General features: G+C 39.5%; 1 protein-coding gene across 1 annotated transcript in view; it reads right to left on the bottom strand.

Annotated features, from left to right (window-relative positions):
* Positions 1-9,543: 9,543 nt before the first annotated feature.
* WWOX (WW domain containing oxidoreductase) overlaps positions 9,544-19,886 on the bottom strand; it is a 1,223,908-nt gene continuing 1,213,565 nt past the window's right edge. The window contains exon 9 of the mRNA XM_051975106.1: positions 9,544-10,737. Within this exon, the coding sequence (XP_051831066.1) occupies positions 10,549-10,737 (189 nt within the window). The 3' untranslated portion in view covers positions 9,544-10,548. The remainder of the gene's footprint in view (positions 10,738-19,886) is intronic.

Here is a 19,886-nt window from a genome sequence, read left to right as displayed (position 1 = left end):
TTAGGTGAAATAATGGTGTAGGGGATGCTCTGTTTTATAGGAATGCAGCTATAAATGTGAGATCTGTTCCTGAGTGGCCAAAGTTCAAACTATAAAAGGTTAAGTTTTGCCCCTAAAGACACCAAGAGTCTTTATCAGCTTTATAAAACTTCTTTACAATAGATCCCCTCTTCCTCTGCCCTAGATGTTTGGAGTTTCCTCACTTGTTACACAGAATAAAAGGCAGAATGAAAGTGAACTTGGGATTTGAATCCAGAAGACAGTTTCAATTCTAGCTCTGATATTTACTGTCTGTATGACCTCAGATAAATTATTTCTTATTTCTGAGCCTCAGTTACTTCATTTGTAAAAATGAAGTTTTTAGGTTAGATGATCTCAAAGGTGTCTTCTAAATCTAAAATCCTAGAAAGTAAATTGCCTCTATGTATATTCCTATTTGAAGGTAACAGAGTTCTCAATCGTTCTAGTGCCTTGCATAACTTGCCTATAGAATTTTCCATTGGAGGGATCTCAAAAGCCATCTTATCCAAGCTGAACAAGAATCTCTTAATTTGCTACAGTAGGTCATCAAGTTTCCCTTAAATATTCAAATAAGAAACCACCTCTTTTCTCCTGTAGCAACCCATTCCCCTTGCATATGACTCTGATTGTTGGGAAATTACATCACGCCATAAAAATCTGCCTCTCCATAACTTTTAATCCATTGTTCCTAGTTCTGACATCAAGCGGAAGCAGGTTTCACATGACAAGACCTAGTCTTTCTCTTCTGGTTTTTTCAATCAATCCTCCTATGACACTGATCTCAAGTCTTTCTACCATTTATTCATTCAACAAGTAAGAATGAGCCAAAAGATGTATAAGGTACTGGATTAATGGCTAGGAATATAGACAAAGCTAAGGAGTCTCTGACCTCTGGGAGCTTATATTCTACTACATTCATGATAATCTGGAAAGGGACAGAGCATTAACATAGGGACCAAGAGAAACTTTCTTGTAGAAGGTGGATCCCGAATTGAGCTTTCCGCAGGATACCTATCCATTCATACATTAATCCCCTTTATCAAAAGTAACCAGATCTGAACACAGTACTCCTGAGACTGATATACAAGAGCAGGGCCAGCATCAACTTCATTATATATCTCTTAATGAAGCTTAGATTAGCATCAAGTTCTCTGCTGGCTGGTCTTGAGTTTGCATTCTGATAAAGCCTCTTTTTTTTCTTCTAGGAAGTCTTGAATAACCATACATCTCCGATCGTAAATTTTTACACTTGTTTATTGTTGTTGATAGTGGTGGTGGAGCTATTAAATGTTAAATGTATAACTTTATACCTATCTTTCTGCTATTTCATATTATGAGATTTGATCTCCTATTATAATCTCCTGAAATCTTTTTGGACTTCTCTATAATCTAATACCTTTTATAGGTCTCTCTGTTGGGTATCATCCAAAAACTTGAAAAGCACAGCATCTTTATAAATCTTACAAATCATTGATAAAATTATTAACCAGAATAAGGTAAAACACTAATCCCAGGGACGCCACAAGAGACTTTTCGCTACATTGATTTCAACCTATTATGTCTGAAGTCCTTAACCATACCATCATCCCACATATGCATCTTCACAAAAATTACATGTCAGATATTTTCCTGAAATCTCTGATTCTGAAATACACATAACACATTTACTAAATCTAATATTCTTATAATACTGAAAAAGAGGAAATGAGGTTAGCATTATATGACCTGTCTTTTGGAAAGCTGACTTGGGTAATCACTGTTCCCCTTTCTAAAAGCTCACAAATCATTCCTTTAATCATTTGTTTTAGCTTTTTTTTTTCCAGGAATTGAAGTCAAGTTCCCTGGTCTATAGTTATCAGAAACTAACCTCCTTTTTTTTTTTTAAATGAAAATCAGTTCATTTGCTCTTCTCTACTATTGTGACACTTTCTAATTCTCCCTTTGTAACATAAAGAAGATCAGCTCTCCATATCTGCTTAAAATCTTGAGTTCTGTGCTTTCCAGAATTCTACCCATATAATGGGTGTTGGAGGGAGAGAAGAGCTTCCCAATGTCTATTGTCAGCCAATAAGTTCAGTGATCCAAAACTCTGTGATATCATATCTCCCATCTCTTTCATGCTTTATACAATTTACTAGGACCTTCTCTCGTAAGAACCCTTTTAGGTAGTTAGTGAATATATTATTAACTCTATTTTACAGATGAGGGAATTAAAGCTTAGAATGGTCAGTGATTTACTCAATTTCAATATCATTACATAGTAACTAGCTTTAGTATAGAGATTTTAAAAATGTTTAAATTAAATTTAGTTTCTTGGTATAGCACTTTATGGTTTACAAAGTACTTTTCTTACAACAATCCCTCTTTTACTAAGGAATAAAGTGAGTTATCTTCACCAATCACAGAACCAATAACAAAATTGGAAAGTCAGAAATTTGAACTCCCAATTTAGTGTTCTTTCCACATCAAATGAAATAGTATATTTAAAGTATTTTGTCAGCTACATAGCACCACATAAACTTTCCTATCCCCTGCCCCAACCCCACCTAAGTGTTTCCCTTCTGAAAGGACAATTTCTACTTTATATACCTTAGATGTACACAATTATTTGCTGCTGGCTACCCCAATAGGGCAAATCAGCTTCTTCATTTATAAAATGGGTATTATATCATTTGACCCTATACCTTGCAAGGTCATTATGAGGACAGTGCTTTGTAATAATTAAAATATTATAGTTTTGTTTTCCATTTCCCCAGAACAAAACTCCCTTTTTCAACTCTCCTCTAAATGTATTGTCTTCCTTTTTCAGAAAGTTAGCTCGCTGAGGGCAGGGACTGTCCCTGTTTTATTAATATTTGTATCTCTGGTGCTTAACAAAGGGTCTAGCAATGAGTAAGTCCTTAAAAATCCTTTCTCCTTTATCTTTCAAGGATGAAACTTCAAAGATGGTCCCTGCTTCAAAAGACCAAGGCAACCATACCTCTGTAGAGGTACCCAAATATCCCAGGGAGTAATTTCATCTCTTCTTAGAGTCAGTGAGATTAGAATATAATTCTTTGATACCCTTGGGTGCTAGCAATATCAAATCGAACATTTGCTAAAAATATAAAGATTTTCTTTTCCTTATGAAGTCTTTTATTCTATTGCTGACACTGTCCATTCAGATTTTCTAAATGCTTTACCTCTAGATTGGGGGGGGGGGGAAGAGTTTAACCTGGGGTCCATGAACACCTTGAAGAGTTTAGGTAGATTTCAGAGTTTATGACCTTGGATGGGAAAAATATACCTTTATTTTTGCTAACTTCTACCTGAAACTTAGTATTGCTTGAATAATTTAAAATTTTTTTTTCTGAAAAGTTCACAGATTTTACCAGACTACTAACCAGGTCCATGACACTAAAATTATGAAATGCCTCCTTTGGAGGTTTTGGATAGATTTCAGAGTCAGTGATGGAAAAAACATTATATCTTCATTTTTACTAGCTTCTAACTGAAATTTATCATTTCCTTTAATCATTCAAAAAATTTTTTTTCTGAGAAAAGATCTATAGAGTTCATCAGATTGTCAAAGGGATCTGTGACACTCAAATTATAAAATATTTTTCTTCTATACTGGTAAAATTCTGGAATATCTAACATTTTAATGGATAAGGAAACTATTTGGTTAGAGGAGTATTTTTGCTCATCCAATCAAACCCCTAGGAAAAAAATGGAAAGATCAGTTGATATGAAGCAGCCCCAATGGTGGAGTGGAGGCTTGAATGTCAGCTCTACCCTTTACTGTCTGGATGAGCTTGGACAGGTCATTTCTCCTCTCTAAATCTCAATTTCCCCCATTGTGAATTGAAGGAGCTGGAATAAATGCTTTTTAAAGACCTTTATGGCTCTAATTTGGACGGTCCTACAGAATCAAAGATCAGGTGCTGAGCAAACAATAAATAGGAAGGAGGCTGCTCATGGTGAGGAGAACCAGAGCTGCCTCCCAGGGTGATCAGAAGCATCTCATTAAGGCCCAGCTGTCAGCAAGATTAAAAAGCCTTTGACATCCTCATGCCAGAGATGGACAACATGGCAAACAGACGCATTCAGAAGCAAGACAGTCTTTGTGAGCACTGAGGCATGTGTTCATAGAAGGAGGCAGTATTTCTGTGGAGAAGAGGGACAGATTCCAGACTCCCAGCTAGCCAATTAGGCTGACCATGCCATTGGTCTGGGTGTCAATCAGCCACGCTGTATCTCGGTGATAATACAGCCTGCAGTTGTAACGAGAAGAACTGCACTTGGGCAACCTGTCCTCATCAGAACTCATAGTTAAACTGATTTGTTATATATTTTTTTAGTAAATAGGGTATTCTTTTGACATTGTAGTGCAAAAATTTCTCTGAGCTATGGAATCAGGAGATTTGGGTTCAAATTCTGATTTTGTCATTAACTCTAATGGCTTTGGGCAAGCTACCTAACCACAGTGGACCTCAGTTTTCTCATTTGCAAAGAGAGGGGGTTTAGATTCAAAGGCTTTTGAAATCCCTTCAAGTCCTGATCTTTGGATCTAGGATTCTTCTCTGGACCTCAGTTTCTTTAATGATAAAACTAGGAAGCTTAGGAGAACTCTAAAGTCCCTGAACCTCTGACATTATTTATTCTATGTTCAAGTTTTCATACAGATCTGACATTTATATTCTATATTGTAAGACCCCTTCTAGATATGGCACATTGTATTCTATATTCTCAGGGTTATTCTTATCTCTAAAACTCTCAGAGTGAAGTGTTTGTGAATATCTAGTACTTGTGGACCATATTAAGAACCTGGGACAAAATTAAAGACAATGGTCCTGACTCTTGAGGAGCTTACATCCTGATGTGGTAAAAGTAGCACCAGTCAGAAGGCTCGAATAGAATGACTTCACCTCTTCAAGCTTCAAGGAGATAATAACACTTTTGCTCTGTACCTCTCACAGTTGTAGTGAGAAAAGTAGTTTATAAATTGGAGAGTGGTTTAGGAATGCAAGCCATCATTAATCATCATTACTAGAGAGAAAGAACAGTAATTAAATAACCCTGTTTTAAATACTTTGTGTGTGAGTTGGGCTGGATGGTTACTAAAGTCGCCTCCAACTTCCAAATTCTGTGACTGTTGATGGCACCACAAAGGTTTGTGGTCAACACTAGAGCTACAAAGATTAAGAAACATAATAACTCCTTCCTTTCAAGGTGGTTGATTTCCATTTGGGATCAAGAAGGATAGGGAATGTTACATAGAGGTGGGTGAATGAATACAAAATGACAATCTGGGAAGGGTTAAAAAGAGATGGCAACTGGGCTGAACTTTGAGGAGGATAAAGATAATGCAAGGAATGGATTCTAGGTGTTGGGGCACCATATGTGTCACGGAATATGGACCATGGATGGAGAGCAGCTCATAAGTTTAGTTTGGCTGAAATTTAGATCTGTTTGAAAGGGAGTTATGTAAAAGAAGGCTGAGAAGATAATTTGGGATACTTTCATGAAAAACTTCAAACATGAAAGAGCACACTGAGGGAGTTTCTCTTTTTATCCATTAACATGGCAGAGACTTTTTTGCTTTTGACTTTGTATTCTCAATACCCATCACAGTGCTAGACACATAGTCATCATATAATAAATTCAATTATCCTAGAATAATCCTGAATTCATTATCTTAGAGACAATAAAGGACCAGTGAAATATTTTTTTTCAAATTAGGAAAGTGATGTGATCAGAAAGGGGAAATTTATTTTGATCACCATATGAGGGACATATTGGAGAGAATAAAATACTGAAACATACAAGTGAGGCGATTATAATAATCTAGGTGAGTGAGGTCCTGAACTAGAGTGGCAGCTAGGTAAGTTGACAGAAGGGAAAGGAAGCAAGAGATGCTGTCAGAACAGAATCACCAAGAATTCACTAAGGAACATAAATGGAGATGAGGGAGAGGGAAGATGTGATGCTTTAAGTGAAGGGGACCATCCATGGAATCACAGATTTGAGAGCTGGAAGAGATTTCACCGACTATGTAGTCCAACCTATATATGAAGAGAATTCTCAATGCAGTTAAATAAGAAGTTAGAAATTTTCAGCAAGGGAGAATTTGAGTCAGAAAAGAGGGATGGGATGAAAAATGAGATGTATTTTGTTTGGAATATAATGGATTTGAGATGCCATGTAGAGATGTTTAGCAGGCTGTGAAAGATGAAGTATGTATAGGGGAGAGATTGTGTTTGGATCTATAGACTAGAGGGTTATCTGTCTAGAAATTGTTGATCCCGTTGAACAGATAAAATCACCAAGGGAAGGAGTATAGAGAAGGTTGAGAATGGATCTTTGGGGGATAGCCATGGTTAGGGAACAGGAAATGGATGGTATAGCCGAGTACTACAATAACAAATACACACCACTTCCCATGAATTAGATATAAAATTAGTGACAGGCTGTAACAGAGACATTCAGTCTAATTGGTTATTTGGTGATATGTAAAGCAGAAAATCCTAATTATCTTATTGACTTTAATTTGAAAAGAAAAACCAAATCCTGAATTCAAAACAAGTGTGTGTGAATGTATAGAAATAGCCTGACGGGATTGATAAATACATTTGAAATATATTCCTTTTCCCATAAAGTGCTATTCCCCAGAGAAGATAAAAGTCTCTATTGGGCTCTTTTCCACACCAAAGTTTCTGGCCTAATCATAACCTTTAATGGAAGCAGCTGGGCCTGCTTCAGTAAAGTTCAACACAAAACCACCAATAACCCCATTTTGCAGAGTGAAACCACAAGCCACAACCTTCAGTCATGGTGAAGGGTGGTGTGAGCTGCTGTTTCCTACTGATTGGTTGTATTCAGTCTGAACAATCTCTGTCAGTCCATACTGAAAAAGAGAGTTGGCTCAGACATCTGGGCTGGGTGGAAATCCAGGTGGATCTCATGAAACTCAAGAACAGGGACAGTACTTCTCATCCCACTGTCTTCAGGGGCATGGACATCTACAGGGGATTCTGGGTGTTGATTCCAGGTGGCTGAATTATAGAGGAAATGCAAATGTCCACGAGTCAGAACTGTATTACCATGGAAGCACAATAGGACCAGGGACTTCCTTATGGAAGTCAGATGGAGATGTAGAAGGGAAGCATTCCGGATAGAGAACATGGAAGGCAGACAGAAAGTGCCCAGAGGTGGGAGAGATGGAGTGTCTTGATGGAGGAACACAAGGAGGTGGCCATTGTAACTGAATAGAAGAGTATGTGTCTGGCGTAAGGTTTAAGGGGACTGGAAAGATAGAAAGGGGCTAGCTTATGAAGGTCTTTGAATGACAAGCAGAGGATTTTGTATTTGATCCTGGAGGAGACTGAGAGCGAATGGAGTTTTTTGATCAGGAAGTGGGGTGACATGCTCAGAGCTGCACTTTAGGAAAATCACTTTGGTGACTGAATGGAGGGTGGATTGGAACGAGTAGAAATGAGGCAGATAGACTGACCAGCAGATTATTGCAATAATCAAGGCAGAAGGTGATGTACTAGTCACAGAGACAGAGAATGAGATAGAGAGAAACACAGAGACAGAACAGAAAGAGACAGACAGATAGAGAGTCAGAGAAAGAGATACAGAGAGACAGAGGCAGAGAGAAACAGAGCCAGAGAAAGACTGTACCAGAGTGGTAACAATAGCAGAGGGAAGCAGGTATATTTAAGAGATGCTGCAGATGTGAAGTCACCACTTGAATATGGGGGATGAGAAATAGAAAGGAATTCAGGATGATTCTTAGGTTGCAAGCCTGAGGGACTGGGAAGATGGTGTTGCCCTCTGTAGGAATGAGGAAGGTGGGAGAGAAGGAAGGGTTTATGAAAAGAGGTAAGAGTTCAGTTTTGTAGGAGCTGAAGGAACCTACAGGAAGAACTTTAGAAAGCATCTGATCCAGCCTTTTTATTTTACAGATGAGGAAACTGAGGTTCACAGTAGTTAAGTGACTTACCCAAAGCCACACAGTAAGGTAGTAAGAAAAGAAAAGGGGTAAGGAGATAGCATGCTGGGAATGTGGTTGGGGGCAATGCAATTACCATGGGACAAATGAAATTTACCAAAACTATTTGAAAAGCACATTTAAGACATTTGAAGCACAAGCAGGGAGTTAGAAAAAAAAAGAAAAAAGAAAAGGAAATGTAGTGTAGCATAAGGAATGGCGAAGGTAGCTAGGTGGTACTGTGGATATAGCACCAGCCCTGAAATCAGGAGGACCCGAGTTCAAATCTGATCTCAGACACTTAACACTTCCTAGCTGTGTGACCTTGGACAAGTCACTTAACCTTGATTGTCTCAGGGCAAAAATAGAATTAGATTCTGGCTTTAAATACCAGTGTATTAGGCATATGACCCTAGGTAAGCCACTGGCCCTCTCTGGCCTTCAGTTTCTTCATCACTTCTTGATTATAACATATTCCTGACTGGTGTCAAAGGTTGTTGTGAAGATAACACTGTAAAGTTTATAAATGAAATAGAAACAAGAGAAATGTTCATGAATGGATCCTGATCTAGGTGGTTGGAATGCTCTACTATTTTTTATTTGAACAATTGAGTCATGTCTATGAATTAATTTACCATTTGACCTATAGGCCACTAGTGATTTAGAAAATGGCACATTTCCCAAAGAGGAGTGAAAACAAATAAAGGCCATGGACATGGGCCACTGACAAGGTGTCCATGTCAGAGGGAAGAGCTTGCTACAGATGTCTTATCTGAAGTCCACAAGGGCCAAAGGTTCCAGGTCCTCCTATGGAGTCTTAAATTGAGCACCACAGTCTGTGCCCCTGATCCATACCTCTGGGCCCTGAACCACCTTATCTATCCTGAACATTCCCAAGATCATGTTTCTTTGACTTCTCTCCAGAAATACACAGAACCCCAGGGCAGTGGAGAGGGGAGCACGCCCTTTGATTCATACATACTCTCTCTCCCTCCCTCCCACCCCACATCCCCTGTCTGTCTCTGTCTCTGTCTCTCCCTCTTCTCTCTTTCTCTGTCTTTGTCTTTCTCTCTGTCTCTGTATGTCTCTCCATCTCTCTGTCTCTCTCTTCCCCTCTTCTCTTTCTCTGTCTCTGTCTTTCTGTCTCTGTCTCTTTCTGTTTCTCTCTCCCTCTCTTTTTCTCTGTATCTCTGTCTCTGTCTGTCTGTCTCTGTGTCTGTTTCTCTCTGTGTGTCTCTGTCTCTGTCTGTCTGTCTCTCTCTTTTTTCCCTTCCCTCTGTCTCTCTGTCTCTCTATCCCCTAGTCCCATGTAGTTTCCAGCAACAGGGGGAGAATCTTCAGTAAATATCTCATTTGCTATAAATGGCACCCAAGAAATGTGAAAGCACAATTAACCGTCTTCCTGTCTTTATTTTGTTTTCAGAAGATGTGATGCTGGGATGCTGATGGCGTGAGACAACTTTCAGGCAAGAAAATAGCCACAAAGCACAAAAAAACAAAACAAAACAAAAATACAACCCAACTCAGTGAAAAATACAAGAACCCTCTTTTCACAGCATCTACAAGAAGCAATTTATTTTTTCTTGTTTTTTTTTAAAGAGAAAAAAGAAAAATTGATACATTTAAAGGAACAATACAAATGTTTTCTTCAGAAGACAATATTCAAGCATGTTCTTTTATTAAAGCATAAAGATGAGAGGACAGACACATGCAAGCAGGATCTGGCATTGGAATAACTGAGAAAATAAACCTCAGAGAGATCCTTCTTAGGAGCCTTCATGGAGAATCAAGCCCCTGATAACCTTTTATGTATTCTTAAGGACCTGAGATCTTCTTTCCTGGTTTTAAACTAAGCCTTTTAGGGAATAGTGTGCGATGTACTTTTTGTTATATCAAAATACTTTTCAATATTTAATCAGCAGGGGAGGGAGTGACCACTGCTTTCTGTGTATATATTTGCTAACTCAGCACCACATATTCCTAAGCATCACTGAGGCATTTGTCATCCAGAGTAAAGGGGGTAGAGAGGAAGGGGACTTGAGATTCCCCTTCCTTTCTACTGCCAAGCCCGATCAAAATTTGGTCAGGTTGCATGAAATAGATATTTCCTGATCAAGATCAATTCTCAAAGACATCTCCTTCCCCAAAGGGGCTGGGGAAGGAGAGGAAGGGGATTACGTGTTGGTGATTTGCAAAACACTTAGCCAGAGAAATCAATGAAAAAGTTGGCTTGTACTTCTAAAGTAACACAAAAGATGCCCTCCATTTTACTGAGGGCTCTACTTTGCAAAGGCTACAATCCTAAGGAAAAGAAAGAGTAAGCCCCGGAAAGAGATATTGTCCCTTTAACCTACAGAATTCCCTACTTCCCATTAGTACTTAACATTTTTCACTATGTTGTGACTGCTATTATTCCGTTTAACACTAGCTAATCTGTAACTGAGGTATATGGAAACCCTCTAGATGATAAGCTTGGAAAGATTCCAGAGTTGGCAGTTTTCTAGTGTGCACACACACACTTGGTGTGTTTTGATCCTTACAGGAGGTCCCCGTCAGCTGGTCTGCCTGCCAACTCGTTCTTGGATCAGCCTCTCACTGAGCTCCCACAAGGCCCTCGCCGTCACTTCGTTCTGGGCCTCCGCTGAAGGCAAGCAGCGACAGCAGTTGTTGAAATACATGCCTCCCAGTCCCTCCAGCTCAGGTGCCACAGCACAATACACGGTGGTAGCGGCTCCTTGTTGCTGGAACGCAAAGAAACAGAACCGGAATTAGTAAACATGATCCTGGCCTCCATAACCTTCTGATCTCATTCAAAGGACAGCCACGTTTCCCAGGCTTATAGTTGAACTCAAATCACAAGGCTCTGAAAAAAAAAAAAGAAAGAAAGAAAGAAAGAAAGAAAGAAAGAAAGAAAGAAAGAAAGAAAGAAAGAAAGAAAGAAAGAAAGAAAGAAAGAAAGAAAAAAAAGAAAAAAAAGGACTTAATTGGGGGGGGAGGGGAAGAAATTCATGAACTTTCATTAAAAACAAGCTAAAAAATAAAATAAACAAACATAGACTCCAGATACCAAGGGAAACATTTAAATGTGAAAAACCAACAGGTGTATGGCGAAGGCATGGTCTTTTAAGTGAAAAGAGGAGGAAAGAGTACTATTTTTACAAGCAAAAAATACTTTTAATTTCTGCAACCTCCTGATCTAGCTAAGAATGTAATGTGATACTTGATTTTTCTAAAGCCTTCTGTCAGAATTAACCCCAGGCACTTCAATTAAAGCCTATCACGTGGAGTACATTTGGAGACCATATCACACTCCATATATCTTTGGCTTCCCACTGTATGGCAGAGGCTAATGTAACCATTCATACACACACATACACACACACACACACACACACACACACACACACACACCTATACACGTGCACGTATACACCAGTGAAATAATTCTGGATTTTCAGAGACCCTATTTTCTCCTTGCCCCTTGGAGCCATTTTATAAATCCCAAAGAAATGGTGCATTTAGTTGGTTACAGAGAAAAGGCAGGGCAATTTTGTTTCCTCCCTGCTCTTCAAAAGGCAAGAAGCAGGGAGTGAAATTGATCCCTTCTCATTCACCTGATGGAAACCTCCTGCCGAACCAATCCGAGTTCTGATTTTGCACGTGCACCCTTGCGGTGTATGAGGAGGAGGGGAAGTTCGGTCGGTATGGGAGCACTTTGTCGGGTCTGACAGAATGCTGTCGGACGAATTTGTAAAGAGCGCAAAGAAATCACCACGTTCCATAAATGATAATTAAAAAGAATAAGCTGGAGCTCATAGAGAGATAGTACACAGCTCTAATTTAAAACCAATACAATTTATCTGGCATCTTATGAGTATTTATGGATATCGTAGGTCTTGCTGAGGTAACTAATTATAAGCTGATAGCAATCGGGATACACAAGTGGCCAAGAAAGACACGAAAGATAACTAGAGAGAAAGTTGCCAATGGAACGTTAGGAAGATGTGCTGAAAAGAGGCAGTTCTGGCTGTGGCTGCTGACATCACTGCCTCCCCTTCCCCCTTCCGCACCACCAACCAACCAACTCCATCGCCCTGCCCGTTCCCCAGAGAGTTACAGTCATGGCACATTACCGAGCTGATTGTAGATCAGGGAAGAATCATGTGGCAATGAGAGCCTGGTGTTTGTTCAATGTGATTGGCTCCCTGTGGTTTCAACCAACCCATAGTCACTTGGAAGGCTGGAGTTCTTTGGAGGGGAACTCTATACGGCGAAATTATGTTTCGCTAGCTTCTGGGTGGGTGGCCTTGGTCATGTTCTAACCTGCACAAACCAGTCTGAAAACAAAATGGTCAAATTTATCCAGACCGTAGGTTATTGTTGGGAACAGAGGATTGGCTGCTTGAAGTCATTTGGATTCAATAAGTAACCAACAGAATTAACCATTGTCTTTGTTTCCGGGGATAGTCCTTCCCTCTGGGGGGAAAAAAACTAAACCCTAAATCAAAAACAAACAGAAACCAATTGTTTGATTAAATTTGTCTGTTTCTCTTTCCAATTGGAGTTTGTATGTGTGTGTGTAGATGGAGCCTCTGCCAACCACATTCTAGTTGTCCAGAAAATGTCACTCTTTCTTCCTGTTGTAATAGTATATTTAATGGAAAAGTCGTCAACTATTCCTTAAAAATATATGACTATAACAGCCCCTTTCTTCAAAGCGTTCATGATATTTCTCCATCTTTTCCTCAGAATCATTAGATCTACTTGACAAGAAGGGAAAGTGAGGCAAAAGCTGTATCAATGAAAGAAAAGGCAGAATTAAGGCATTTCTCCAGCTAACCTGTCAATTATCCCTTGGGCCTCAATGATCTGAAAAAATGAAATGGATTTTCCCTAGAATTTTTGGATATTTGCCTCAGTTTTATACTTCTGCTTTGCAACTGTGAACCCATCCCAAGAGAAGGTGAATGATCTGCCCTGCATTGTCTTATGAAACCGAAAAGGTAGGGATTCATCTTGAAGACAATCCAGAGGATCTCAGAAAATATCCACACTGGCATGCAACTTGACTTGGATAGATGTTGAATCAAAGCTGAGGTTGGTTATGAGAAGAGGAAAATGTAGTGAAGCATTTTTTTCCCCAGATGAAGTTGTTTTTTAGGTATCATTTTGCTATACAAAATAGTCCACAAGAAGATTGTGGCTCATTTGCTGAAATTGTCTTTTCCTAGGAAAATGTGTCTTCACATTGATCCCAGAAGCAGGTGGTTAGGAAGTATTTTGTTCTCATCATCTGACATCAACAACACTCAACGTTTATTCATCTCAACTGGCATTTGGCAACCATACTGCAATCCTTAACTCTGAAAATGCTTCATTGGATTGGATTGGCTGATTGGCTCATTACACTATTTGCTTGGGGTGAAACACAATTTTAATTACTTCACAAGAGGCTTTTTTGGGGGGTAGGAAACCATAGGATGTTGTCATCTGAGAGCAAAGGATACCCCAGGATTGTCTGCATTCAGCTGGCAGAAGGTCATAATCTGATTGGCAAATACCCCTAAAGGGAACGGTCTCCTCCTTCAGATTGCATTTGGCAACTTCAAGAAAGAAATGGCCATTTGGTATTCAATGTGCCATTGGTTCAGCTTCTCTACAGATGTTCCTTTGGCTGCATTTGTAGCATCTTCTGAACAACAGCTTTATACAATCCGACATTATGACAGTCCAATAACAAGTTTTAATTTTTTTGCTCATCAGCTTTCCGGTTCACATATCATCAGCATAAGACAGAACGGGATGTCAGGGCATCTCATTAAGAAACAATTCCATGCTACCGATAAAAGAAAAACCATTCTTAAACTGATAAAAAAAAAAATCACTAAAAAAATAAATAAATAAAGCAGAGCACTTTAATCACTGATGAATGACTTTCAATGCTAAGCAGTTTGTGGCATGTCAGTTGGGGATTCTGAAAAGATGAAAGTCCTAGAGAAAAGAATTAATGTTAACAACTTTGTTAGAAATTTCCTCAAACAACAGGCTTGTCAGTCGTCACCACTGCTTGCTGATCATTGTGATTAAAAAAATAAAAATAGTTAGCATATAAATAATGATTAGAGCTATGGGTTCTCCCACAAACATTGGTTTTAATGTTTTGTTTTTAAAAGAAAATTATCCGGCTTGTCATTTGTGCGAGGTTGCTAATCACTAGAACTGAGGTCAAATATCTTTAACCTGTAACAAAGGCAGTGCATTTGGAAGATGGATACAAAGGATCCCGAATTTCTGGGAAGCCCAGCTGAATCTTTAATCATGTCTGAATGCCATTTCCGATCCAGTCAAACATTTGCAAGCTGCCAGAGGAGGGCCAGGCCATCAATCTTGATAGTGTATGTAAAATTACCCAGGATTCTTGTTCTGGATTAAGTTAAGAGTGTCTTGGTAATAAGGGTTCATCATTCTCTTTCACAAATCATTTGTCAGATGTGCGGTACAATCTGAGCCCACAGAAGGGTGGCTGGAGGAAGCAGTTGCTGTTTATTTATGGTGAGAGCACAAAGACCTAAATTATCTGTCCTTCCAAAATCCTTTGTTGGGAGGAAAATGTTAAACAGTGGCTTTTCATTGGAATTTATTTGATAACTGCTAGCTATCAATTTGTTGCTGTCGCCATCGAATACAAATGAGCATCAAATATCTTAAAGGTAAAAGGAAAGGGATTCCTGGTGTATAGTATATGGTTACAAAAAGTGACATCTCGATCTCCATAATGCATCTGTTAGTGTTTGGAGATGATCCTTGCATATTTAATAAGAAGACATGTTACACAATTTAGTTTTTCATTTTGGATTTATCTATTTTCAAATGCATGTATCTTTGTACAGATTAGATTCCTGTTTAGAGACAGGTCAAAGTCCGCCATACTGAAGACTAGCTTCAGATCCGTGGCGGATCCTGAGATTTGGGCAGGGCCGGAGATGAGCCATCATGGCTTGCGTGGCCAAGCAATGCCAATTGCATCAAGTTCTCCAAGGAGTATTTTCCTCAAGGAAAAGTGGGAGGATGTGTTTGGACTGATGTGTGGACCCCAAGGACTACCAGGAAGAGTGGTACTTGAGAGGAGAGCCCCAATGGGCTGCCCAGCTCTACTCCAGTGCTCCCAGGAGCCAAGTGGAAGGAGGAGGAGGACTGAACTCCACAGAGGCAGGTCTGCCATGTGCTTTATTCACAGTCTGGGCACTTTTGTTGTTATTCATCTCAGGTCTATTAGGCAAAGCAAACACTTTCCAAATGCAAAAACAGCCGCTAATCCAGTGGTATTGTGAACACGCCACATAGAGCGGAATAATTTATTATTACCCAGCAGTGGAGGAGATGAGGTAATAAGAGTGCATTCCACACTGTGGAATGAATGGCCATGTCCCCGCCCTCTCCATCTCTCCATGTCCTCCAATAACACTTTTGCAAGAGGGTGTAAAATCACTCTTCTGGAAAGGGGCCACGCCAGGTTTCCCAGCTTCTTTGTGGGCCTCTCAGCAACAGCTAGGGATCAATTCCACAGGAAACAGTTACTTTAAAATCCCTTGTTTAGAACAAACAGTGTAAAAGCAAACACTTCCAAAAGCCTATTTATTCTCAGCTCACTGTGGGAGGACCGACAACCTCAAAATGGACTGAATTGGAAAATTTTCCATTAGCTAATGACAAAATTCAGTCCTCATGGAAATGAAGCCGCTCTACAGCCTTCTGAACCGGCATTCGAGCTGATATATATAAAGAGATTGTCCCTCACCAGCAATTAATTGGGGAAGTTGGGTGTGTTCATTCACTGAATTCATTCAGTGTTGATTAAATGCCTGCTCTATTCAGAGTTTAGTCGTTCAATAAGACACCGAGTGTTTAGTAAGCACCTACTGTGTGTGGACACTACACTAGGCACTGGGGAAACCCAACAGGAAATAATAAATAAGACACAATCTCTGCCCTCTGGGTGTTCAATGCAGTAGAGAAAGAGACAGGGCAGGATATTAATATTAAAGCTCATCTGGACTGACTTATTTATTTGAGAGAGAAGGAAACCATGGTCCAGAGAAAGAAAATGCCATGCTTGTTGCCACAGGGATGGTAAATAGCATTGTTAGGATTTGAACCCAGGTCTTTCCTTTCACTTTATTTTTGCTTTTCCTTTGTCTGAGGATTCTAGTTTAGGGTCTCTTTGAGAAGACTCTAGGTTTTGGTATTTTCTGTGATTTGGGGAAATCCCTATTCTCTCTCAGGAATCACAATTCCCTCTATAAAATGAGGGCACTAGAAGAGAGGACCTCTAAAATCCTTTCTAGTCAAACTCCTTCACTTCTTACTTTAAATAGGTAAGGAGCACAGGATAGTTCCCTTTTGACCTAATCTGGTAGATACCTCTAAACACCCTCATTCTATACTCACTTAGCTATGGCCACCTAATAAATACCTAAAACAGTCCCTTGTCCTCAGAAAGCTCACAGTGTATTGCAAGATCTTACATTTCATCCATTATTCAGCTCCATCATCTCTGTAGATATCATATCAGGAAGACTGAATACAAAAACTGAGGGACTTACTTACCAATTCTATTTTCGTCCTAAAAGCAAAACTGTTAACACGTCCCACCACGTTTTAATTCCTGGGTATATGACTGTGATATCCTGGGAGTCATTCTGTAAGTTGGATGATCTTTCTACTTTATGGCCAAGCTGGCATCTCTGTCTCTCATTAACGCGTACTAATTAAGGCATAAGCTTTCTCATACTATTCTCCCATCTCCTCTCCCATATTCCTCTTGAGACGACAGTATTTGTTCCATCCAGATACAGACTACAAAAAGCATAACTCTCCTTAGGTGAGCAAGGTGACTCTGGTGGCTTGATGAACCAGCTAAACTGACATTACATCCGTTTGGATGAACAAGAATGAAGGTCCAACCCTGCCAGAGATGAGCTAAGAGCAAATGACCTTTAGATGATGAAATAGCACCTGCAGCAAAATGTCAACTCCAAAGTCCAGCTTTCTCCCTGAACAAAAAAAAAATCTAACTTGAACTTGCTCCCTGGCCACAAGCTTGTTTGAAGGATGAACTGAACCAAATCAAAACCAAGGGTATCTCCACAATGTGCCCAGTAAGTCAGTACTTAGCCAGGGATGCAATGGAGTGCAACCTTTCCAGGGATAACTGAAGATGTGGTCTATCTGGTCTGCTTATTTCTGGTCTTTTTTTCTCTCCCAATTAATTCCTGACAATAGTTGACTACAGAGATGCCCCTCTCCCCTCTCTCAATCAACTACTGCAAATCTTTTTCAGGTTGGTTTGAAGAGAAGACTTTCTTCATGGCCCTCGAGAGCTTTGTATGTATAGAATAAATTATATATATACGCATATGTGTGTGTGTGTGTGTGTGTATATATATATATATATACATACTTTGTATATGGCTGAAGCAACACATTCTCTTTAAGTGGGAAAAAAGGAATTCATATAAGAATTTTCAATTATTGAAGCATTAAAATATGGTGATAATGAGAACAGTCACCTTAAAATAGTGTTCTGGTTTTTATCCATGAAGGAGAAAATGTTTCCATTGCAATAAATGCATTTTGATAATACATTATAATATTTGTGCTATGCAATAAACAAGCAATCTGTTCTTGGGAATGGAAAGAGATTCAAGGGCTCTGGAACCTGGAGATCACCATGCAGCCAAATTCCCCTTCCACATTCTAAGCTGGGAACTGACCCCATGCAAAGAACTGATGAGAATTGTGGAGAACTGCTCTCAGGGATGAAGGGGTCAAAGGTGGTGGACAAGCAGCCTATCTCCCTCTCACTTCAGGTGGAGGCAAGCTGAGGTTGAAGGAGCTCAGCAGTCAACCTGCTCAAAAACTGTGAAGAACCAACTGGTTTGGTCAATGATCTTGGGGGCAGGGATACACCTGAAACTGGCTTTTATCTTGATCTACACATCCTCTTTTCTCCCAGAATCTCACAAATGATTTCGATCCCTATCTGGATCTCTAATTTCCATAGTTCCAAATATCTGTGTAAATATCATTTCTCAAAGTTGGATGGATTTTGCCTCTAAAAATGGATCTGTTTTTAAAAAACATTTGTCTTCTTTAAACTCTGCATATTCCACAGCATACTGGGCTCTGGATCAATGTCTGTTGAATCTGTTTGTTGATTTTTTCGAGAATCTGTGGGAGCACTTCTCCAACTGAACCCAGCCAGGGTTTGAGGAGAAGTCAGGGAAAAGGGGAGGCAAGAGTTCTCTGTTACTATGTCTCTGGAAATATTCCACAGAAATCTACCCAGATGTAAACAGATTTCAGGCACAGAAACCTTGTAGATAAGAACTTGGAGAGAGTGAAACTGAATTCTTAGAGAAGTAGTAATTTATGAACAAGTATTGTGGTCTAGTGACTCCTTTTTCTGTAGTAAATTGAATAGCCAATATAATTAAACTGTATAGTACTTTGGGCAAATGACCTTGGCAGAATTTCAGGGCTTTATTTTCAAGTAGGTGGTATCTAATTTTTTTTTCTATAATTCTCAAGCCCCTTCTCCCTCTTCCTCCACTCCACACTTCTAGGTTGCCCTGATCTGTCTCACTTTGCCTTGGCTTTGCCAATGTCCTGTTATTGTCTCTGAGTTTGTTGTGACTGGTGACCAGCTCATTCCTTTCTCAGGGAGGCCCTCACCTTTACAGCAAAAAAGGACAGAAAAGATGGATTTTGACCACCTGGGGATATTTTAAAGCCCTCATTCTCCTGCTCATTAGCACTTTCCAGAGACATGAAGAATAGTAGTGGTTTGGACTCAAGGACTAAAATATCCCTTTTCTCCAACAGTGTTCAAGATACCCAATGCCAGTGAGATGGTAACTCATAGGTTGATTTCATAGCAGAGGGTGTCATTTCTTTTCTAACAGAATCCACATGGGGTGGATTGAAAGTCATGCTGGGAATGACGGTCATGTTGAGATGTCTGATTTTCTCAACCTCATTCAGCAATGAAGAGAACAGGCACAGAGACTCAACATGGAGCTACAATCACTCTCCCACCACACTGGAAAACTTCATTTAGGAGGCAAAGGAAAAATGTTCAGTGGAGACTGTGGAGACAGTGCCACATTTGTAAGAAAAAAAAGAGAATTTGTGAGATGAAGAATTTCTGCATTTAACTTGTGTTCACTTGGAACATTTAATATTTTGACTCTGTATCTTATTCAAGTTCTGTTTTGCCTAGCACTATATACTGTATATAAATGTATGCATACATATATACCGTATATATTCATATAGACTTTTAATATTATTACCTTACTAAACTAATGATTTTAGTTCAGACATAATATTGCAAAGAATAGCCTCATAATGCAGCTAAAACCGAACGCTTACTTCTGCCCTTTGGTCTGACTGCAGCCTTACTGTGGCTTTCACAGAAAAACAAGCCACAGCAGAGGGTTTCTGATAGGGGAAGCTTTTAGGACAGAAATCCACCAAGTGGTTTGTTTAGAGTTTTAAAGCTAATGGCTACTTTTCATCTGCTGAAATGGACACCTCGGTACCTATAATACAATGGAAAAACCACAGGGTGTTCTGATGGGGCCATAGCGGGCTAAGAATTAACATTTAACTCTGTCTTCCAGACACTGATTAAGGGAATGTATTTTGCAATAATACCAATCTAGTAACCAGGCCTCTAATGACCGGACTTCGTGCTCTAAAGCGAGCACTTCTGTGTAATGTACGTGTGATGTTCATAGATAGCCGGTTATAAAGTGAGGTCTGCTAGCGTGTCTTTCAGGCTTAAAGACACCGGTCTTGTTAATATTTCATTTAGAACACACTGTAG

Source organism: Antechinus flavipes, chromosome 2, assembly GCF_016432865.1.
Source record: "Antechinus flavipes isolate AdamAnt ecotype Samford, QLD, Australia chromosome 2, AdamAnt_v2, whole genome shotgun sequence".
NCBI lineage: Eukaryota > Metazoa > Chordata > Mammalia > Dasyuromorphia > Dasyuridae > Antechinus > Antechinus flavipes.
The sequence above is the reverse complement of the archived record's forward strand: the minus strand, read 5'-3'. Positions and strand labels throughout refer to the sequence as shown.